Source organism: Bos mutus, unplaced genomic scaffold, assembly GCF_027580195.1.
Source record: "Bos mutus isolate GX-2022 unplaced genomic scaffold, NWIPB_WYAK_1.1 CTG244, whole genome shotgun sequence".
Taxonomy (NCBI): Eukaryota; Metazoa; Chordata; class Mammalia; order Artiodactyla; family Bovidae; genus Bos; species Bos mutus.
In genome coordinates, this window is record NW_027219750.1 from 80218 (window position 1) to 104628 (window position 24411).

A 24411-nucleotide genomic window follows, 5' to 3' on the forward strand; every position below is an offset into this window, starting at 1 on the left:
TGGACCCCAAGACCAGGTCTCACCACAGTGACATTTCCAGCCTCAAGAAAGACACAGCAGCAGGGACCCTAGGCAGCTCTGTCAGTTGAATCAGTGTAGGTGGACACTGTGGAAGTGCTCAGGAGCAAGGCTGCAAAGGTCATGATGATGAGGTTGCTGGAGTTCCCTTGCATTATTTTTCCTCATGGGCTGAAATTCCTCTGAGGGGATCTCTGCCAGTGCCAAGCTCTTCTGAACTGGAGGAAGGGGTGGTGGGGGTAAAATCTTTCCCACGCTTTTCTACGCAGTAATCCTCAGAGTTTGCAACCAGCAAGGTTTCTGCTGCTTCTCCATTGTAGTCCAGAAATTTTAAAAAGTAATTTATATTGGTTTATAGTTGTTCATTTATTGTTTTTTTTTGTTTTTGTGAGGGATGCAAGTGTTGGGACCGCCTAATGTTCCGTCTTGTTGATGTCACCTTTCTCTTATTCTATGTCAAAGTGATTGAAGACACAAGAGCCTCTCACTTGCTATTGTTTTACACTAGTCATTTTTCTTTGGAGAAGGAAATGGTATCCCACTCCAGTACTCTTGCCTGGAAAATCCCATGGATGGAGGAGCCTGGTAGGCTGCAGTCCATGCAGTCGCGAAGAGTCAGACATGACTGAGCAACTTCACTTTCACTTTTCACTTTCATGCATTAGAGAAGGAAATGGCAACCCACTCTAGTGTTCTTGCCTGGAGAATCCCAGGGATGGGGGAGCCTGGTGGGCTGCCATCTATGGGGTCGCACAGAGTTGGACACGACTGAAGCTACTTAGCAGCAGCAGCAGCAGTCTTTTTTCTTACATTATATAATTGATTTGTGTGTACAAGGTCATTGACTTTTAGCTGGGTGACAGCACTGACAAATCAATGTAAACACTGTGTATAATCTTGAAGTAGTCTACACTTTGCCCTTTGATCTAATTTCCACATCTGCTGACTATTCATGCAATATACTTATTTGAAGCAAAGGAGTTATAATTTAACTTCTGAATGATTTCTTCCAGATATAAACCTGAGCAATAGCAAAAGGATATAGTAGTTGTTTAATCTACTTCATATGAACAAGATGTCTATGAAATGGCTCTTGCTTCTGCAGCTGTTACAGCTCACTTGCTATTTTAGCTCTGGGAGTTGTGGAAAAGTGCTGGTGTGGCCAGTGGAATTTAGTCACTGGATGAATATGAAGACAATTCTGGATGAGCTTGTGATGAGGGGTCATGAGGTGACTGTACTGCAATCTTCAGCTTCCACTCTTATTGATCCCAACAAACCATTGGCTATGAAATTTGAGACTTTCCCTGTATCTTTAACTAAAGATGATTTTCAGACTCTTGCCAAGATTTTGATTGAGACATGGATGCTTGCGGTGAAAGATTTCTTTTGGATCCATCTTTCAACAATACAAAGTCTATTTGATGAATTTTCTGATATTGGTATGAAGATATGTAGTGAAGTTGTTTCAAACAAGAAACTTATGACAAAACTACAGGAATCGAGGTTTGATGTCGTTCTTGCAGATGCTGTTGGACCCTGTGGAGAGCTGCTAGCTGAGATACTTAAAGTACCTTTAGTGTACAGTCTCTACTTCTCACCAGGCTATTTGGTTGAAAAGAGGAGTGCAAGACTTTCATTTCCACCATCCTATGTACCTGTTATGTTGTCTGAATTAAGTGATCACATGACATTCATGGAGAGGGTCAAAAATATGATATATGTACTTTATTTTGACTACTGGTTTCAGCTGTACGATGAGAAGAAGTGGAATCAGTTTTACAGTGAAGTAGTAGGTAAGTCAGGCTTCCCTAATGGCTGAGTGGTAAAGAATCTGCCTGCAAATTCAGGAGGTGTGGGATCGATCCTTGGGTTGAGAAAATCCCCTTTAAAAGGAAATGGCAACACATCCGGGTATTCTTTCCTGGAAAACTCCATGGACAGATGAGTCCATTGGGTTACAAAAGAGTCAGACACGGCTTAGAGACCAAACAACACACAACTAGATAATTCATGTTCTTACTTGGTAAGATTAAATGCTATCTTTCCTTATGCCTTGGAAGGTGAGTTTGTATAAATATAATTTCACAGAAATTAGTCTCAAATAAGTGAAAGAGTGAAATAAAAATATAAAATGACCCATCCGTCTTATAAATATTATGAAAACACTTAAATTATAGGGTAAGGTAGAACCCATTACTAGTTTCAGATACCAGGAAGTCACATACCACAACTTGAAGCACATAGGACTTCTGCAAGTGAATATATATCTAACTCACAAAACTTTTTTTTTAATTTAAAAAAATCACTAGTAATCTCATAAAATGTCTTAATAAATGAAGACATGTACACTGAGAATTATACACATATTATATTATACTATGTTATATTTATATTTATCCAAGAACAGATACATTCAAACATTTTTGACCACATTATCCCAAGCTCCTTTACAAAAATTACCTAAAATATATACACACAGCAATATTCTCATTTGATCCAACATTTGTTGTTTTTGTTTTTTATTTCACTTTCAGGAAGGCCCACTACAATGGCAGAGTCGATGGGGAAAGCCGAAATGTGGCTTATTCGAAACTATTGGGATTTTTCATTTCCTCGCCCACGGCTACCAAATGTTGAATTTGTAGGAGGCCTCCACTGCAAACCTGCCAAGCCCCTGCCTAAGGTCACCTACTCTTCTTTGTTCTTCTTTGTTAACTTTGTGTTTTCAATAGGAATCATGCTGTATTCTTTATTTAAAATGTTTGATTACAGTGAGTCAGATGTGGGAAGCTGGATAAAGTGACCTTCTAGTTAGATACTGATATATGTCTATAGGAACAAAGTATCTGAATTTCATTGTTGTTCCAGAATAAGCTAGAATATGTGGGACACTTTAAGAATATGTCAGTTAAATAACAGCTTCATTATTCAACACATAATGAAGCATAATCAAATATCCACTAAACAATATTTCTAGTTATATTACATTTTATATAAGTAATATATTAGCTACATAATTATATTATAATTGTAATGCTATAGGATAATTATATATGTCATATATTCTAGAAGTGAGTAGTAACATACATTAATGGAGTAGACACAGTTTTTGCTACCTGACACTCTACGTGGAAAGACAGAATACAAACAAGTCATAAAAATTGTGCAGAAGTGTCGCTAGGAGTTGGACACAACTGAGCGACTTCACTTTCACTTTTCACTTTCATGCATTGGAGAAGGAAATGGCACCCCACTCCAGTGTTCTTGCCTGGAGAATCCCAGGAACGGGGGAGCCTGGTAGGCTGCTGTCTATGGGGTTGCACAGAGTCAGACACGACTGAAGCGACTTAGCAGCAGCAGCAGCAGTTATAAAAAGGAAAGAACGGAATGCTAATAATTATCCAGCATGAATCATAGAAGGTGTCTCTGATTCACTGATAATTAAGGTGAAATCAGAAGAATGCTCAAGAATAAACAGAAGGGATGGGGCAGGGGTAGAAGAAGATAGATAAGAAAAGCATGTAGAGTAGTAATGGTAGTTGTGAAGAAGTTTGAGCTTAGTGTAAACAGGAAAAGCCCAAGTAAAGAGACAGATGATGCTGGTGAAGTCAGGTGGAAACAGATAGCAACTTAGAACATCCAGTAGGGGCACTGGGAAAACATTGAAAGGATTAAGAAAGAAAGGTGGAGTCAAATATTGTTTAAACAGGCTTTCCTGGTAGCTCAGCTGGTAAAGAATCCACCTGCAATGCAGGAGACCCCAATTGGATTCCTGGGTGGGGAAGATCCCCTGGAGAAGAGATAGACTACCCACTTCACTATTCTTGCACTTCCTTAGTGGCTCAGACAGTAAAGAATCCACCTGCAATGTGGGAGACCTGGGTTCAATCCCTGGGTTGGGAGGATCCCCTGCAGGAGGGCATGGCAACCCACTCTAGTATACTTGCCTGGAGAATCCCCATGGACAGAGGAGCCTGGTGGGCTACAGTCCATGGGATCGCAAAGAGTTGGATATGACTGAGCAACTAAGCACTATATTATACTATTGCTTAAACAAACAAACAAGTAACATGTAGTCACTGGGTTGGATGTAAAGGGAAAATTGTGGGAGAAAAGGACACTTCTCAGGTAGTTGCTAGAGGTAGGCAACAATGAGTGAAAACTAGACTACAGTGTTCATAGAGATACGACCACACTGTATCTTATAATAGTACCAACCTTATATTGCTGAGAGAAAAAAATTTGTAAGTACATGTGAAACATCCAAAATGCCACTGGCATATACTCAGTGGTCCAGAAGAAATATTAACTGCTGTCATTATTTTTATTTTTTATTATAATATACTATCAATAACCCAATGTGTGCCAGCCACCTTGATGTATTCCTAATCATCAAGATTGTAGTATTCAGCAAACTGCTAGAGATTAGATATCCCATGGAGTGTTTTAAAGGTAAATCATAAAAGTTTACATAAAAATTAATGAAAATAATTTAATAAATTTAATAAAGCTTACTTTTTAAATAAAATTTAATTTAACATACTTAATGTAAACTTTTTTAATGTTAGGAATTTTTAAGATTTTGCCAGTCAGATATATAAGATGAAATGCTAAAATCCTTCTGTGAGATTTGAGGCTCTTCTCCTGTGCTTTGGCTAAAATGAACATTCTTCTTCTACAATATAAATGTATGTATTTATAAGGAATACTTAACCACTCTAAATCATATATAATATTTAGTTGGAAAATAACAGATATAATAAGATCACAATTTTCTCTAAGGTTAAAAAAATATAAGCTGGAGTTACAATTTTAAAGATTAGGAAACTTCTTTTTGTGTTCTATAAGGGCTAAACCAACTTTCTAACAGAGGTGAGGTAATATCTCATTGTGATTTTGAAATACGTTTCCCTGATGATTAGTGATATTGAGCATCTTTTCATATACCTGGTGGTGATTTGGAAGCCTTCTTTAGAAAATGTCTATTTTGTTCTTCTGCCCATTCTTTAATTGAAATATGTGGTTAAAACATTTTTTTTTTTCCATTTTGTAGATTGCGTTTTCATGTTGTTGATTGTTTCTTCTACTGTGCAGATGCTCTAAGTATAATATAGTACCACTTGTGGATTTTTTCTTTTGTTGTGGGTTTGATGTCATATCAGGAAAAAAAAAATCATTTTTAAGACTGATGCAAAAGAGTTCCAGCCTTACATTTTCCTTTAGGGATGTTATCGTATATAGTCTTATGTTTAAGTCTTTGGAGTTGTTTTAAGTCATTTGGAGTTATTTTTGTGACGGGTGTAAGGCAGGGGTCTCATTTAATTTCTTGTGTATATACTTATCCAATTTTCTCCAAAAAGAAAGAAGTGACTATTCTTTCCACAGGGAGTGTTCTTGTCTCCCTTGTTGAATTGGTTGGCTATATATTCAGGGTTTTAATTCTAAACCCTGTATGCAGTTCCATTGATCTATGTGTCTATTTTGGGGCCAGTACACTATCATTTGAAATGTTGCAGCTTTAGTATAATTTGAAATTGGAAGGTATGATACTTTTGGTAGTGTGAACATTTTAACAATATAGTAACATTATGTTCAACAGTAAAAATTGAAAAATTGATTTTTTCAAAAATTGATTTTTCTCTAAAATCAGAAACAAAAAAAGATATATCAAATATATTTCAGCCTTTTCTACAAGTATATAAATTTGAAAATAAGGATATCTCTGAATGGAGCATTTTAGTAAATCTTATTTCCTTTTATATAAATTTTCATACTTTTGCATATTTTCTTGCCATGAACTTATATTATTTTCACAAAGATATCAGAGTATAAAATGAATCAGTCCACATCAGTGATTAATTTGTACTAATCACTGACAGGATATATTAAAATAATACCAAATCGATGTATCTTTCACAGCATAGATGAAGCAGCTTTGGTTAGCAAGCCAGCATGACAATGCAATGAAGACAAGCAACTTTAAATGTTACTACTGGTCAGGAAAATTTTGCTCCTCTACATTTATTAAACAGGATCATTGAGTAATGTGTAATTATTCTAGTATAGAGTGTACATTTTTTAAATTAGAAAGGATAAAGGACCACAAAACAAAATAATTCAGAAACAATCCAGGCAAATACAGATTCACATGGAGTTTTATATAGTTTGAAGTGAACTACTAAAAAGGTGACCAGATCTCTGCTGCAGAAAGCCCTGGGGCACCTCTCCCACTGTCGGGCAGGTGTTCGCTGGGGACACTAATGTAGGGGACTTTGAGGGTCCTTCACCACAGCTGACATTGTATGTCCTACAGTGACATCAATTATACAGTATAGTTCAGGATGAAGGGTCCCACATGTAAACAAATTCAGCAATATGGTCAGTCAAATAAGCAAATACACAAGTATATCTCTGGGTTATACACAGGACTTACAGGATTATCTCATAGAACTTCCCAAAAATAATACCAGACTCCTCAATGTCAGAGATTAATAATTTAGACAGCTTGGGAAATTATGACAAGTTTTAAGATAAGGATTATACAGCTGAGTGAATGATAGACATAAGTGATTCAAACTGTAAGTTTTTCATAGTGCTAATAGAGAAATGAAATATTAATCACTAATCTAAAATAATTCTCAAAAAATATGTCTGGAATAAATAACTGATTTAGTAGACCTATAATAATAAAGAATTTAAGGTCAGTTGAATCCTGCAGTACAACTTCCTTCTAAGAATTTATGTTAGTAATTAATAATATAATAGTTGAAAAATCTCAATATAATAGTGTTTAACAGTATCTCCTTGCTGCCAATGTATATTGGCCCTATCTCATTTCCTGCTTATAAACAAATATATTTGCAAAAATATACTTCTTTTTCATTGACTATGCCAAAGCCTTTGACTGTGTGGATCACAACAAACTGTGGAAAATTCTTTAAGAGATGGGAATATCAGACCACCTGACCTGCCTCTTGAGAAATCTGTATGCAGGTGAGGAAGTAACAATTAGAACTGGACATGGAACAACAGGCTGGTTCCAAATAGGGAAAAGAGTACATCAAGGCTGTATATTGTCACCCTGCCTATTTAACTTATATGCAGAGTACATCATGAAAAACGCTGGGTTGGATGAAGCACAAGTCAAGATTATTGATATTGGGAGAAATATCAATAACCTCAAATATGCAGATGACATCACCCTTATGGCAGAAAGTGAAGAGGAACTAAAAAGCCTGTTAATGAAAGTGAAAAAGGAGAGTGAAAAGGTTGGCTTAAAGCTCAACATTCAGAAAACTAAGATCATGGCATCTGGTCCTATTACTTCATGGCAAATAGATGGGGAAACAATGGAAACAGTGACAGACTTCACTTTTTTGGACTCCAAAATCACTGCAGATGGTGATTACAGCCATGAAATTAAAAGACACTTACTCCTTGGCAGGAAAGTTATGACCAACCTAGAAAGCATATTCGAAAGCAGAGACATTATTTTGCCAACAATGGTCTGTCAAGTCAAAGCTATAGTTTTTCCAGTAGTCATGTATGGATGTGAGAGTTGGACTGTGAAGAAAGCTGAGTGCCAAAGAATTGATGGTTTTCAACTGTGGTGTTGGAGAAGACTCTTGAGAGCCCCTTGGACTGCAAGGAGATCCAACCAATCCATCCTAAAGGAAATCAGTCCTGAATATTCACTGGAAGGATTGATGCTCAAGCTGAAACTTCAATACTTTGGCCACCTGATGAGGAGAACTGACTCATTTGAAAAGACCCTGATGCTGGAAAAGATTGAAGGCAGGAGGAGAAGAGGATGACAGAGTATGAGATGGTTGAATGACATCACCGACTCAATGGGCATGAGTTTGAGCAAGCTCCGAGAGTTGGTGATGGACTGGGAAGCCTGGCGTGCTGCAGTCCATGAGGTCACAAAGAGTCGGACACAACTGAGCGACTGAACTGAACTCAACATAATAGAAGAAATAGACCTCATATCACCCATTTCTTTCCCAAGGACTTCAGGGATGATTTATGTTGAAAAAACAGCCATTATGGAAAATAGTATGGAGTTTTTCAAAATTTTTAAAATATTTTTTCTTAGTCTGAATATTTATTAGCACAACTAACCAATGTCCAAGACGTGAAGTTAACATATTTAAGGAACATGAGGAGGAAGGAAATCACTCTATAAACTATATAGTATGTGGTAAGAATAATATAAAAACATATCAACACCTATGGCTCAGCAATGTCTCTTTTGTAGGTACATATACAAAAGAATTGATTTTATTACCCCAACGAGCTGTCTGTACATGTCTGTAAAAGCTCAACTCACAAGAGTCAAGGGGCTAGGGCAACCCAAATGTCCAGCAACTAATGAAGAAATAAACAAAATATCATATACACAAGTGATGGAATATTACTCACGTTTAATTTTTTTTGTGTGGAAGGATAGTTATTTATTGATAAACAATGATTATTTCTTTTTTTTTGGTTTCTTTTTTTTTAACTTTACAATATTGTATTGGTTTTGCCATATATTAACATGAATCTGCCACAGGTATACAAGTGTTCCCCATCCTGAGCCCTCCTCCCTCCTCCCTCCCCGTATCATTCCTCTGGGTCGTCCCAGTGCACCAGCCCCAAGCATCTAGTATCGTGCATCGAATCTGGACTGGCGACTCGTTTCATATATGATATTATACATGTTTCAATGCCATTCGCCCACACCAATACAGTATACTAATGCATATATATGGAATTTAGAAAAATGGTAACAACAACCCTGCATACAAGACAGCAAAAGAGACACTGATGTATAGAACAGTCTTTTGGACTCTGTGGGAGAGGGAGAGGGTGGGATGATTTGGGAGGAAGATTATTCACATTTAAAAGGAAATTCTGACAAATGTCACAACATGAAGGAACCTTATGCTAAGTGAAATAAGTCAATCAGAAAAAGATAAATACTGTACAATTCAACTTATAAGAAGTATCCAGACTAATCACATTTGTAGAAACATAGGGTAGAATGAAGCTTGCCAGAGGCTAGAGAATGAGGAATGTGGAGTTTCTTAATGAGCATAGAATTCCGGTTTTGCCAGATGCAAAAGTTCTGGAGATTGGTTACACAGTGGGAATATACTTAATGTTGCTATACTATACACTTAGGAATGATTAACAAAGTAAATTTTATGTCATGTGTATTTTACGACTATTTTTTTTAAAAAACCTCTACCACAGACTATATTTGATTTTCTCTCTTTAGTTTCTGGTAGCAATCCCTTCAATAATGTTTGCTGTGCTCCTTCTCTTTTATGATGGAACAAATTCTGTTTTTCACAGGAAATGGAAGAATTTGTGCAGAGCTCTGGAGAACATGGTATTGTGGTGTTTTCATTGGGGTCAATGGTCAGTAACATATCAGAAGAAAGAGCCAATGTGATTGCATCAGCCCTTGCCCAGATTCCACAGAAGGTACACACAGTCCCTTAACAGTGAGCAACTATTTAATGTCTGTTAAACAATGGCACCCCACTCCAGTACTCTTGCCTGGAAAATGCCATGGATGGAGGAGCCTGGTAGCCTGCAGTCCATGGGGTCAGGAAGAGTCGGACACCACTGAGCAATTTCACTTTCACTTTTCACTTTTCACTTTCATGCATTGGAGAAGGAAATAGCAACCCACTCCAGTATTCTTGTCTGGAGAATCCCCAAGGACGGGGGAGCTTGGTGGGCTGCCATCTATGGGGTTGCACAGAGTCGGACACGACTGAAGCGACTTAGCAGCAGCAAACTCTATAAAAGGTCTGATTTTAGACATTTTCTAACAGAAAGGTAAACTACATGATAATTCCAATTTATCTCTCATATATATATAAACCAAAATATATATAGTAGGTGTTATAGAATTACAAGGAGTGTCTTTCATCCATAATAAATTTAGATTAACATTGTAATTTAAAAAAATAATGATATTAAAGAGACACAATATGAATTTTGGTATTATAATGGTATCTTGGGGCCATAAAAGAAACCGCCAAATTCTGCTTTGTCACTTGTTCCATTTCCTTGAATGATATCTGAGGTACAGTACACATACAGATATTCTCTGGGGTTAAATTTTAACAGAAAATATAGTCACACAATAATTTTAAGCAATATTGATAGAAGTCTGTAGTGCTTCTTGCAGTGTACACTTAGCATGTAATCCTGGTCCTTTTTGTATCCCATAAGTTTTGGAACAAACCTATCAGTGTGTTTTTAGAGTGCTACTCAGAGAAAAGATGGACAAGATTCCCCAAACTGCCATCCCCCAACTGATTTAGAGAAGAGAAACATCTACCTCCCTGGTTGACTGCTGCTGCTGCTGCTAAGTCACTTCAGTCGTGTCCGACTCTGTGCGACCCCATAGACAGCAGCCCACCAGGCTCCCCCGTCCCTGGGATTCTCCAGGCAAGAACACTGGAGTGGGTTGCCATTTCCTTCTCCAATGCATGACTAGGCCCTGCTAAAATCTGAAGCAGGAAGATCAATGTGAAAGAGTGAAGATAGGGTCCTGCCCTTAAGGTGAACTCTGTAAAGGTGAACTCTGTAAAGTCTGGTCCTTAATGAACTCTGCTTCCTGTCATATTCTTCCTCCTGAGTGAAGAGGGAGAAGGGACTATAAGAAGCAGTCAAGCATAAGGAAGACTGGCATGGAAAAGATTCAGCTGCCTTCTTCTTCATAAAATACAGCAGTAACTTTTTTTCTAATATATAAAATACCCCTGCAGTCTTCGGATATTTGTGAACAACTTTTTTAGTTTGCAATAATAATAATAATCTAATAATCTAATCTAATCTAATAATCTATGCTATTTTTTGCTGAGAAACTAAAAATAATTTACACTCATTCACAGAGAAAATAGAAGTTAAACACTAATAAATTATAATCCAGCTTATGAGAATTGCTTGGAACTCCAAAATTGTTCCTTATTTTTGTACTGAATCTAGAGACCACACTAATCAATTCTGTCAATGCTTTGTGCTTCATTGTTGAAGTATTCAGGACCAGTTGAATAAACTTTGATGCCACTATTTTGGAACTTTTTCAATAGTCCTATTGTCCCTCTCAAATTTCCAACTGGCTTTTCTTTTCTAAAGGTAAAACATCCACGTCTAGTAATAGTGGTAATACTTTGGATTCATGTTAAAAAATTCCAGTTGTCATTGCCTTTGCAAGTGCTTAACAGTTTATAACTTAAATGAAGCTATACTTCCTAAGAAGCACTAATTAACTTATTATTAATAAATTATGAATAAGCAAAGGTATTTATTTCTAAGTGGCTGATGCATGCCATTTTCCTCTTTGTAACCAAAATGTGTGAAAGTCAATAAAATAACATTATACTAACAAGTTGATATAACTAAACTCTCTTCTATAATGGTCAAAAAGAAATCAGTGAATATTAAATTTGAAGATGACAGCTAGTATAAAAAGAAGGCAAATAAGTGTGTATGTTACTTGTAATCTGTCACTGTCTTTTTGTTCTTGAAATAAGACCACCTAGAAATTATTTAAGTTTTCATGTTGGGACTGACATCTCAATCGTCTATGCCATTATGTGTATATCAAGTGTAGGTGTTCCTATTCATGTCAGGGTATTGTGCATGGGTTCTAATTCACTTCAGTTGTATCCAGTTCTTTGCAACCCTATGGACCATATCCCACTTGGCCACTCTGTCCATGGAATTCTCCAGGCAAAAATACTGGAGTGGGTTGCCGTGCCCTACTCTAGGGCATCTTCCCAACTTAGAGACTGAACCCACATCACTTATGTCTCCTGCATTGGCAGGTGGGTTCTTTTCAAGCAGCACCACCTGGGAAGCCAGTCAATGTATTAACAGTTAATATTACTTAATATGCCCTCATTTCTTACATGTCATATGGAAGACTAGATATATTTTGATCACTTTAGAATTGTAACGTTGAAGTTCAACTCATAGAATAAGATATTACCCTTACCCTAACAGGTTCTATGGAGATATGATGGCAAGAAACCAGACACCTTAGGACCCAATACTCGGCTGTTTAAGTGGATCCCCCAGAATGACCTTCTTGGTAAGACTTGGTAGAAAAAAGTATTGAAAACACGGTAACAGCTGAGCAAAGTGATAGCACTTCAAAAGGAAACAAATGTATAGAGAATTATTGAAACACTTGAAAAATGTATTATTTTATTTTCATTTCCTATGTGAGGGGGAAAAGGGAGAATATATAACAATTGGCCTTTTATTCTACACAGTCACACCCCTTATGGCCAGAATTTTTATTTTGGCTCTAATTTCTACTCACAGTGATCTTTTCAATAACTTCCTTGAATGTTGTTCTGTCTCTGAATTCTTTCCTTATACCTCTCTTTTCCCCTCTGTAGGGGTATGCTAAATGCTACTAAAAATGAGTTCCCTTTTTATTACAGGTGACTCTCCATTTTCTGTTTAAAAGAAAAATCTGCAATCATTTTTATGATGCAATAACACACTTCATGACAAAAGGTTGCTTTTCCTTCCCAGTGCCACTACCATTATCCTTCTTTTCCCCTGTCAGACCAAATGACTCCACTATATCTTTAAGAGAATAATTTCTGGCATGCCCTCCTCTTTTTTTTTGCACTGTGGTTTCTTTTACCCAGAATGTTCTTTCAAGTTGTTCATCTGCCAATCATGGGTTCATCTGTGACGTTCAAGTGACTCAGCACTTCTTTCACAAAGTCTTAATTTACCCCTTCAGCAGACATAGCAGTTTCTTCTCTGAGTTCTGAAAGCAATTTAAAAACACTCTCATATGTGTAATAATCTGTTATCTAAAAAAACACTGCTTCTTTCAGAGCCTTATAAAGCCCACTTCTCATTTTATTCTAAAAGTTATAATTAATCATTTTATTGAAATTCGCTCAATCCTAGGTCATCCAAAAACCAAAGCCTTTATAACTCATGGTGGAAGCAATGGCATTTATGAGGCCATCTACCACGGAATCCCTATGGTGGGCCTTCCTTTGTTTGCTGATCAACCTCATAACATTGTTCATATGACGGCCAAGGGAGCAGCTATCAGATTGGACTTGGAAACAATGTCAACAGAAGATTTGCTCAATGCATTGAAGGAAGTCATTAATAATCCTTTGTGAGTATATGTTTTTTACCTGACATTCTTTCTAGAGAAGTTTTCATCTGAAGGCCAAGGAGGCAGAAATGAGCCTTCACATAAGTATAATGAAGAGTAAGCCTTATTCAATGCTTTGAAAACAATCAACAATAACCTATTGTGAGTGTCTCAATATTTTTTCATGGTTTTCTGGGAAAGGTTTGTCAGTAGTTTAAAGATAGTAGAGAAATTCTAAAAGACTTAATCATTAGAATGAGAAGAATCACTGAAATGGTAATAGAAGGATTAAGAAGCATTGAGAACAAAGGTAAGTAGGGAACCATGTATCATATTAATATGAATACGCATCTGCCCACTTTACTTTCTTTCAGCCTGTGAACTCCTCAAATGTTTTAAACTCTACAAAGATACTTTATTTTCAGTAAACCACTTTGACATAATCAATCTTAAATTCCCATTACATTTAATATTTTCCAAGTTTTCTATGCTAATATTTTGGCTTCATCACTGATAAATGGTAAACACCTAGAATTTTCTAATTACTCATTTTCAACTATGTAAATAATATTTATAAATACAGGTTTATTCTTAGGTTTTCTGATTATGATAATTTTTGTCTAATTTAGAATTATAAATCTAAATGCAGTTGATTTGGAAAGATATGTTGGGATATTCCTTTTTAAAATTTTTTTACACAATTTTTAAAGCCTATTTTCCATTCAAAATTATTACCAAATATTGGTTATGCTCACAGTGTTGTACAACACAACCTTGAGCTTATATTATTTCCAGTAGTTTAGCTTCCTACACCTCTATGCATATATTTCTATTCCTCCAATCTGGTAACCAAAATTGTTCTCTATATCTGCAAGTTTTTAATAATACTTTGCTAACTACAACTTTCTAACTTAATTTCAACTATGTAGATATTGCTTATAAATGTAGATATATCCTGAGTTCTTTAGGTTGTGATTGATTTTGTCTTATTTGGAAGATATGATGGGATATTACTGTCTAAAAGCCAAATTTTCAAAAATGAGAAATATTTGATTTCCAAATCACTTCAGGATATACGTGAATTTCAGTAACACAATTATATTAATATCATAAATGTTATATATATATATGTTTCCCCCTATTGTTTCATAATGACTTTGCAATGAAACATTTTGAGAATGCCAGTAACAGTAGCACAGTGTGTATTTGTGTTTTTATAGCTACTACTGCTAAGTCACTTCAGTCGTGTCCAACTTTGTGTGACCCCAGAGATGGCAGCCCACCAGGCTCCCCTATCCCTAAGATTCTCCAGGAAAGAACACTGGAGTGGGTTGCCATTTCCTTCTCCAGTTTTTATAGCAGTGTTATTTAAATTTAATTTTAGCACAGCTATTGTCCTAAATGAGTAGCATAAAAAGCACATTTTCTTTTTTTTCTTAAGTAATAGATCTTTCATTTGCTGATTCTATATAAACATACATCTCTCTAGTATCTTTATATTTTTTTAATTTTAATAATGTAAAGTTGGTGTCAAAAATGAAGATGATTTCTTAGCTGCTATATACTTAATGTTCATGATATGCTACATATTTTATTTAGAAGCATAGTGTTACTTTACACATATTAAGTAACTTCTTTATTGTAGTCTACTCATAAGATGGTTAGATGCTATCACCGACTGAATGGACACGAGTCTGAGCAAGCTCTGAGAGTTAGTGATGGACAGGGAAGCCTGGCGTGCTGCAGTCCATGGAATAACAAAGAGTCGGACATCACTGAGTGACTGAACTGATTCCTATTGTATCACAAAAATATTTCCTGATTACTGCAATCCTTGCAAACACCAAGTGTTCCCCCTGTGCTTTGACAGAAAAGGGAAAAAAGTTAACTCCATTGTTATCGCTACAGTGCCATGTTATAGCACTTTGTGATTTAGAGTTCATGAACCATATCTCATTATTCTTTCTACTTTCTTGTCTGTTAGCCATCATCTCTAGGTCAGGAAGATCCCCTGAAGAGAATGGCTACTGACCCTAGTATTCTTGCCTAGAGAATTCCATGGACAGATGAGCCTGCCAGGCTACTGTCTATGGGGTTGTAAAGAGTCAGACACAACTGAACACAAACACACACACAGTCCATCATCATTTTAACAGTAGAAACAGTAGTTCAGGCATTGTAACTGCAATGCCTGAAAGTGAAATTTTGAGTCTTCTCCACATTCTAAGAGAATCTTTTTCTAAAAGAACAGGAACCAGAACAATATGAGAAAACATTTTCTGAGAGTATACTAGATTCTAAGAATGTCTCTAAGAATCAATATGATATTCTCAAAATAATCAGATAAGGTACTATTTCTATCCATTTTATACAAAAATGAAAACCTGTGGACTCTATTGTGATTGGGCCCTCCATTTATAAAATAAAAATTTTAAAGATAAAAATGTTTTAAAAAATTAATAAAATTAAGTTTTAAAAAAACTAAGGGACAGAAAGAATAAAAAATGGCCAGCAAGTATCAGAGTCAAAAATCAAACCAAGTCAATCCACTTCCACATTTTCAACCACTACTTCACTAATGTAAGATCAATCCTTTCTGGACTTGTCTCTCAATCTCATCATAGATTTACTTGCTATATCTGGATTATGACTGCATTTTAAAACATGTTTATCAGGTCAATTAACAATTCTTTACTAGATAATTCAAACTTTGAACAAACAAATTATGAATTTTTTTTTTCGCTTTGGAACAACTCATGCCATTCTTTAGACTACACAGTCTTTTCCCTCTCATTTTCTTTCTTTTCTTTTTAGCTCAAAATCCTAAGAATTTAAGAAATCCTAGCTCATAAGCTGGGCTTCCCTTGTAGCTCAGATGGAAAAGAATCCACCTGCAATGCAGGAGATCCTGGTTCAATTCCTGGGTCGGGAAGATCCTGGCAAAAAGATAGGATAATCCAGTATTCTCAGGCTTCCTTGGTAGCTTGAATAGTAAAGAATCTGCCTGCAATGCAGGAGATCTGGATTCAATCACTGGGTTGGGAAGGTCCCCTGGAGGAGGGCATGTCAACCCACTCCAATATTCCTACCTGGAGTATCACCATGGACAGAGTAGCCTAGCTTGGCTACAGTCCATGGTGTGGTAAAGAGTCAGACATGACTGACTGATTAAACACAGCACAGCCCATAAGCTAAGATCTCAGTAATCACCTTGGAAGAAAAGTAGCTACTTTTCTTCCACTTTGTGTTGCACTCTTTGTTACCATTTGCAAGAAAATTTCATTTATTTATCTATTATAGCTCATTATACAAAGTAATCACTGATTTTCCTTCAGCTACAAAGAGAATATCATGAAGTTATCAGCCATTCAACATGATCAGCCTATGAAACCCTTGGACCGAGCGATCTTCTGGATTGAATTTGTCATGCGGCACAAAGGAGCCAAGCACCTGCGGCCAGCCTCCCACAACCTCACCTGGTTCCAGTACCACTCTCTGGATGTGATTGGGTTTCTGCTGGCCTGTGTGACAACTGTTGTATTTGTCATTACAAAGTGTTGTCTGTTTTGTTGCCGGAAGTTTGCTAGCATAGGAAAGAAGGGGAAAAGAGACTAGCTGTTTCTGAGATGTCTAGCAAATTTGCCAAATAAGTAGAACTCCTCATATTTATTACAGTAGGATGAATTATGATAAACTTCTACTCCTCTTGTGACAAAATATAAATTTTACTTTCAAGGGATTTTCTATCTGACAAAAATATGTCTTGCCAAGAAAAAACACTGAGGAAAAATTAAATAAAAATAAAACTATATGCATACATATTGAAATTTAATTTTTTAATTCAAAAGTTAATCTAAAAAGAAATGATTGTGTTTAACTATTTTTCACATGCTCTTTGTAAAAACAACAACAAGAAGTCTACTCACAGCATCTGTGTCATTTTCTAGATATTCAGAATTTTTAACTTCATTTTGATGTCAAATTTTATAGGTTTTCCTTGTTATTGAAATTGTTCAATAATTGGAATTCTGTAAAAAGATTCATCCATTTATTCTATTTGTGAGACCACTATCCGGTCTTCATTTCTACTGTTCATGCAGCCTCAGCATCACCTCCTACCTAGATCCATGGCAAGACATTTCCGTTCATCCAGTTTAGCTTATTTCCCAGAAGAGTGTTTGTAAAATTAGAAATATAGCAACTGCTACCTGCTTCCTATTATAAAATTGAAATATTTGTGAAAATCTTTAATTTCATGACTTAATTCTCTTTTTCTAATCCACCTTTTAGTCACCTATTATTTTCCCTCCCATATTCAACTTTTAATAATGGATGTAAGTTCTCAACTGTATATTAAAAAAATATATATAACCTGGACTCTACAGGGACTTAGAGAATTTTCATTCTCTCAGAATGTACCTGAATTTATCTACAGATCTTATCTATATCTATATACATATCTAAGTCTGTATATACTCTTACAAAACTGGAAACAGCATTACTTAACTACTTGCAGATACAATGTGATAACCAATGGGTTAGTTGACCATCAGATCAGATCAGATTAGTCGCTCAGTTGTGTCCGACTCTTTGCAACTCCATGAATCACAGCACTCCAGGCCTCCCTGTCCATCACCAACTCCCGGAGTTCACTCAGACTCATGTCCATCGAGTCAGTGATGCCATCCAGCCATCTCATCCTCTGGCATCCCCTTCTCCTCCTGCCCCCAATCCCTCCCAGCATCAGAGTCTTTTCCAATGAGTCAACTCTTCGCATGAGGTGGCCAAAGTACTGGAGTTTCAGCTTTAGCATCATTCCTTCCAAAGAAATCCCAGGGCTGATCTCCTTCAGAATGGACTGGTTGGATCTCCTTGCAGTCCAAGGGACTCTCAAGAGTCTTCTCCAACACCACAGTTCAAAAGCATCAATTCTTTGGTGCTCAGCCTTCTTCACAGTCCAACTCTCATATCCATACATGACCACAGGAAAAACCATAGCCTTAGCCTTGTTGACCATAGATTGAATTAATTACTATTGCATTATAATGCATTTTGAACCACACTTTTGATTAGCATTTATCATTATTGTTTCTTTCTTCAAGCAGCCTCATTCCTTGCCATAGCACTTATATGTAAAATTCAATTCTTTATCATGACAGAAAATAACATAGATATCTTGTTTTTAAACCTGAGTCCACTATGACTGACATAATCAGCAACAATGAGCACAGTACAAAAATTACAGAAATTTTAAGAAAAATTGGTGAATCAAATGAAAGCAATCTGAAGCCACACTCATGAAAACTGCACATCAGGAAAGCAGTTTATGATCGAACTGGTCCAGGTAAAGAAATGAGTATTTTAGTCAAGAGGACCACAGTCCACACTGTATAACATTCATCAACCTAAGACAACCAGTAATGCTGAATAAGCTGAAGTTGAAAGGTTCTATGAAGACGTACAAGACCTTTTAGAACTAACACCCAAAAAAGATGTCCTTTTCATTAAAGGGGACTGAAATGCAAAAGTAGGAGGTCAAGAAACATCTGGAGTAACAGGCAAATTTGGCCTTGGAATGTGGAATGAAGTAGGACAAAACTAATAGAGTTTTGCCAAGAAAACGCACTGGTCATAACAAAAACCCTCTTCCAACAACACGAGAGAAGACTCTATAGATGGACATCACCAGATGGTCAACACCAAAATCAGATTGATTATATTCTTTGCAGCCAAAGATGGAGAAGTTCTATACAGTCAGCAAAAACAAGACCAGGAGCTGACTGTGGCTCAGACCATGAACTCCTTATTGCCAAACTCAGACTTAAATTGAAGAAAGCAGGGAAAACCACGAGACCATTCAGGTATGATCTAAATCAAATCCCTTATGATTATACAGTAGAAGTGAGAAATAGATTTAAGGGCCTAGATCTGATAGATAGAGTGCCTGATGAACTATGGAATGAGGGTCGTGACATTGTACAGGAGACAGGGATCAAGACCATTCCCATGGGGAAAAAAAAAAATGCAAAAAGGCAAAATGGCTGTCTGGGAAGGCCTTACAAATAGCTGTGAAAAGAAGAGAAGTGAAAAGCAAAGGAGAAAAGGAAAGATATAAACATCTGAATGCAAAGTTCCAAAGAATAGCAAAAAGAGATAAGAAAGCCTTCTTCAGCGATCAATGCAAAGAAATAGAGGAAAACAACAGAATGGGAAAGACTAGGGATCTCTTCAAGAAAATCAGAGATACCAAAGTAACATTTCATATGAAGATGAGCTCGATAAAGGACGGAAATAGTATGGACCTAACAGAAGCAGAAGATATTAAGACGAGATAGCAACAATACACAGAAGAACTGTACAAAAAAGATCTTCACGACCCAGATAATCACGATGGTGTGACCACTCACCTAGAGCCAGACATCCTGGAATGTGAAGTAAAGTGGGCCTTAGAAAGCATCACTATGAGCAAAGCTAGTGGAGGTGATGGAATTCCAGTTGAGCTATTCCAAATCCTGAAAGATGATGATGTGAAAGTGCTGCACTCAATATGCCAGTTTGGAAAACTCAGCAGTGGCCACAGGACTGGAAAAGGTCAGTTTTCTTCCAATCCCAAAGAAAGGCAATGCCAAAGAATGCTCAAACTACCGCACAATTGCACTCATCTCACACACTAGTAAAGTAATGCTCAAAATTCTCCAAGCCAGGCTTCAGCAATATGTGAACTGTGAACGTCCTGATGTTCAAGCCGGTTTTAGAAAAGGCAGAGGAACCAGAGATCAAATTGCCAACATCCGCTGGATCATTGAAAAGCAAGAGAGTTCCAGAAAAACATCTATTTCTGCTTTATTGACTATGCCAAAGCCTTTGACTGTGTGGATCACAATAAACTGTGGAAAATTCATCAAGAGATGGGAATACCAGACCACCTGATCTGCCTCATGAGAAATTTGTATGCAGGTCAGGAAGCAACAGTTAGAACTGGACATGGAACAACAGACTGGTTCCAAATAGGAAAAGGAGTAAATCAAGGCTGTATATTGTCACCCTGTTTATTTAACTTATATGCAGAGTACATCATGAGAAACGCTGGACTGAAAGAAACACAAGCTGGAATCAAGATTGCCGGGAGAAATATCAATAACCTCAGATATGCAGATGACACCACCCTTATGGCAGAAAGTGAAGAGGAACTCAAACGCCTCTTCATGAAAGTGAAAGTGGAGAATGAAAAAGTTGGCTTAAAGCTCAACATTCAGAAAACGAAGATCATGACATCCGGTCCCACCACTTCATGGGAAATAGATGGGGAAACAGTGGAAACAGTGTCAGACTTTATTTTTCTGGGATCCAGGGTCACTGCAGATGGTGACTGCAGCCATGAAATTAAAAGACGTTTACTTCTTGGAAGGAAAGTTATGACCAACCTAGATAGCATATTCAAAAGCAGAGACATTACTTTGCCAACAAAGGTTCGTCTAGTCAAGGCTATGGTTTTTCCTGTGGTTATGTATGGATGTGAGAGTTGGACTGTGAAGAAGGCTGAGCACCAAAGAATTGATGCTTTTGAACTGTGGTGTTGGAGAAGACTCTTGAGAGTCCCTTGGACTGCAAGGAGATCCAACCAGTCCATTCTGAAGGAGATTAGCCTGGGGTGTTCTTTGGAAGGAATGATTTTAAAGCTGAAACTCCAGTACTTTGGCCACCTCATGTGAAGAGTTGATTCATTGGAAAAGACCCTGATGCTGGGAGGGATTGGGGGCAGGAGAAGAAGGGGATGACAGAAGATGAGATGGCTGGATGGCATCACTGACTCAATGGACGTGAGTCTGAGTGAACTCTGTAAGCTGGTGATGGACAGGGAGGCCTGGCGTGCTGGGATTCATGGGGTCGCAAGGAGTCGGACATGACTGAGCAACTGATCTGATCTGATCTGATCTGAAGACATAACTAATATTAAGAATAAACTGAAACATGATTATACAGTGGAAATGAGAAATAGATTTAAGGGACTAGATCTGATAGAGTGCCTGATGAACTATGGACAGAGGTTCTTGACATTGTACAGGAGACAGGGATCAAGACCATCCCCAAGAAAAATAAATGTAAAACATCAAAATGACTGTCTGAGGAGGCCTTACAAGTAGCTGTGAAAAGAAGCGAAGCGAAAAGCAAAGGATAAAAGGAAAGACATATACATCTGAACGAAGTGTTCCAAAGAATAGCAAGAAGAGATAAGAAAGCCTTCTTCAGCGATCAATGCAAAGAAATAGAGGAAAACAACAGAATGGGAAAGACTAGAGATCTCTGCAAGAAAATCAGAGATACCAAGGGAACATTTCATGCAAAGGTGGGCTCGATAAAGGACAGAAATGGTACGGACCTAACAGAAGCAGAAGATATTAAGAAGAGGTGGCAAGAATACACAGAAGAACTGTACAAAAAAGATCTTCACGACCCAGGTAATCATGATGGTGTGATCACTCACATTCACCTAGAGCCAGATATCCTGGAATGTGAAGTCAAGTGGACCTTAGAAAGCATCACTATGAACAAAGTTAGTGGAGGTGACGGAATTGCAGTTGAGCTATTTCAAATGCTGAAAGATGATGCTGTGAAAGTGCGGCACTCAATATACCAGCAAATTTGGAAAACTCAGCAGTGGCCACAGGACTGGAAAAGGTCAGTTTTCATTCCAATCCCAAAGAAAGGCAATGCCAAAGAGTGCTCAAACTACCGCACAATTGCACTCATCTCACACACTTGCAAAATAATGCCAAAATTCTCCAGGCCAGGCTTCAGCAATATGTGAACCATGAACTTCCAGATGTTCAAGCTGATTTTAGAAAAGGCAAGGAACCAGAGATCAAATTGCCAACATCTGCTGGATCATGGAAAAAGCAAGAGAGTTCCAGAAAAACATCTATTTCTGCTTTATTGACTACACCAACACCTTTGACTGTGTGGATCACAACAAACTGTGGAAAACTCATCAAGAGATGGGAATACCAGACCACCTGACCTGCCTCATGAGAAATCTGTATGCAGGTCAGTAAGCAACAGTTAGAACTGGACATGGAACAACGGACTAGTTCCAAATACAAAAAGGAGTATATCAAGGCTGTATATTGTCACCCTGCTTATTTAAAGTTAAATATGCAGAATATGTCATGAGGAACACTGGGCTGGATGAAGCACAAGCTGAATCAAGATTGCTGGGTGAAATATCAATAACCACAGATATGCAGATGACACCACCATTATGGCAGAAAGTGAAGAAAAACTAAGAGTCTCTTGAGGATGAAGAAGGAATTCATAAAGCCTGGACTCCCTCTTAGGCCTGTTCATGCTGATCATTCTAGGCCACCTTTCCAACGGACTCTGAACTCTGTGTTTAGTGTCTATGAATACAACAACAGAAGGATAAGACCCCCTACAGACAGGGGAACCTTGAAGATCATATCTAGGTTACTCAATGCCTAAGAGAAAACATACACTAATCACCCCTTCCTCCAGACAAGCCATATATTTTTCTGTATCTTTCGGAGTGTAACCTTGGGTTTATTGATTATTGACTAACTGTTTGAGCACATGAGCACAAAGCACGTGAATGATGGGGTTACTGGGATTGTATTTTCCTTGGTTTATGTAAGTCTCAAGGAATTTAGAGTGGTGGGTTCAGACACGTACTCATGGGGTATAAAAGATTTTCACAAATGCTGGTTGGTGTCCTTGGCTAAGAGAAGACTCTGCCTTGGGCCCACCGGTGTAATAAACTGCGCTCCACTATCTGCATTGTCCTTCTGAGTGATTTTGTTTTCCAGAACGTGTGGCTACAACAATGAAAGTGAAAGAGGAGAGTGAAAAAGTTGGCTTAAAGTTCAACATTCAGAAAACTAAGATCATGGCCTCTGGTCCCATCACTTCACGGCAAATAGATGGGGAAACAGTGGCAGACATTATTATTTTGGGCTCCAAAATCACTGCAGATAGTGATTGCAGTAATGAAATTAAGAGACTCTTACACCTTGGAAGGAAAGTTATGATCAATCTAGACAGCATATTAAAAAGCAGAGACATTACTTTGCCAACAAAGATCTGTCTAGTCAAGGCTATATTTTTTCCAGTAGTCATGTATGGATGTGAGAGTTGGACTGTAAAGAAAACTTAGAGCTGAAGAATTGATGTTTTTGAACTGTGGTGTTGGAGAATACTCTTGAGAGTCCCTTGGACTGCAAGGAGATCCAACCAGTCCATCCTAAAGGAGATCAGTCCTGGGTGTTCATTGGAAGGACTGATGTTGAAGCTGAAACTCCAATACTTTGGCCACCTGATGTGAAGAACTGACTCATTTGAAAAGACCCTGATGTTGGGAAAGATTGAAGATAGAAGGGAACGACAGAGGATGAGATGGTCTGATGGCATGACTGACTCAATGTATATGAGTTTGGGTAGACTCTGGAAGTTAGTGATGGACAGGGAGGCCTGGTGTGCTGCAGTCCATGGGTCGCAAAGAGTCAGATGTGACTCAGTGACTAAATTGAAACTGAACTCCACAGCACGGTTTTGCAGAATATCTGAGTCAACCTCATCAAGGGACATAAATTTGGATTGCACACAAACAGAGCCACAGATGCCTACACAGGTGGTATATAGGATGTGTGTGCATGCTTAGTCACTCAGTCATGTCTGACTCTTTGCAATCCAAAAGACAGTAGCTGGCTAGGCTCCTCTGTCCATGGGCTTCTCAAGGCAAGACTACTGGAATGGGTTGCCATGCTTTTCTGCAGGAGATGGTCCTGATCCATGGATTGAAACCAGGTATCCTGCATGGCAGGCAGATTATTTACTGGCTGAGCCACCAGAGAAGCCTGATATATAGAACATCTGTGAGCAAACCAACTCACTGACTTCAGCAATCTCCACCCTTGGAGAAGGGGGGGAAATAATATGAAAAAAGCCTGATTAAACCTAACTTTTAGGACTTCTTTCCAGCAAGTATGAATAGACTCTACCTATAACAAGGCAGTGACAGCTTTGGAGCAGAAAAGAAGTCCTGCCTCACACCCTGCTAGTTTTTAGAAACTTACACAGCAACAACACTCCCTATCAAGGTTTTAACAGCCAGCACACACACTCTGATGAAAGGTGACTGACATCCATCTCCAAATGACAGCTCACACCAAAGCCATTGAAAACATGTAGTCTATACAGGAATATTCACATATAGGTGAATACTCACCCTATCAGGA

General features: G+C 37.7%; 1 protein-coding gene across 2 annotated transcripts; it reads left to right on the plus strand.

Moving 5' to 3' along the window:
- The first annotated feature begins 1084 nt into the window (after positions 1–1084).
- Positions 1085–16777, plus strand: LOC102283308 (UDP-glucuronosyltransferase 2B4). Of its 2 annotated transcripts, none has more exons than XM_005896073.3 (6): positions 1085–1814; positions 2556–2704; positions 9364–9495; positions 12034–12121; positions 12964–13183; positions 16498–16777. In XM_005896073.3, the coding sequence occupies exons 1-6, from the start codon at positions 1085–1087 to the stop codon at positions 16775–16777; spliced, it is 1599 nt and encodes a 532-aa protein (XP_005896135.1). The 2 variants fall into 2 exon arrangements, with proteins under 2 accessions (XP_005896135.1, XP_005896136.1); XM_005896074.3 differs by having other exon boundaries at positions 1094–1566; positions 2560–2704.
- Positions 16778–24411: the final 7634 nt, after the last annotated feature.

Excerpts from the sequence above, each read along its gene's own strand:
- LOC102283308 (XM_005896073.3), top strand. The coding sequence starts at position 1,085 with ATGAACAAGATGTCTATGAAATGGCTCTTGCTTCTGCAGCTGTTACAG. Across the intron at positions 2,705-9,363 it reads CTGCCAAGCCCCTGCCTAAG|GAAATGGAAGAATTTGTGCA; the intron begins GTCACCTACTCT and ends TGTTTTTCACAG. Across the intron at positions 12,122-12,963 it reads CCCCCAGAATGACCTTCTTG|GTCATCCAAAAACCAAAGCC; the intron begins GTAAGACTTGGT and ends GCTCAATCCTAG.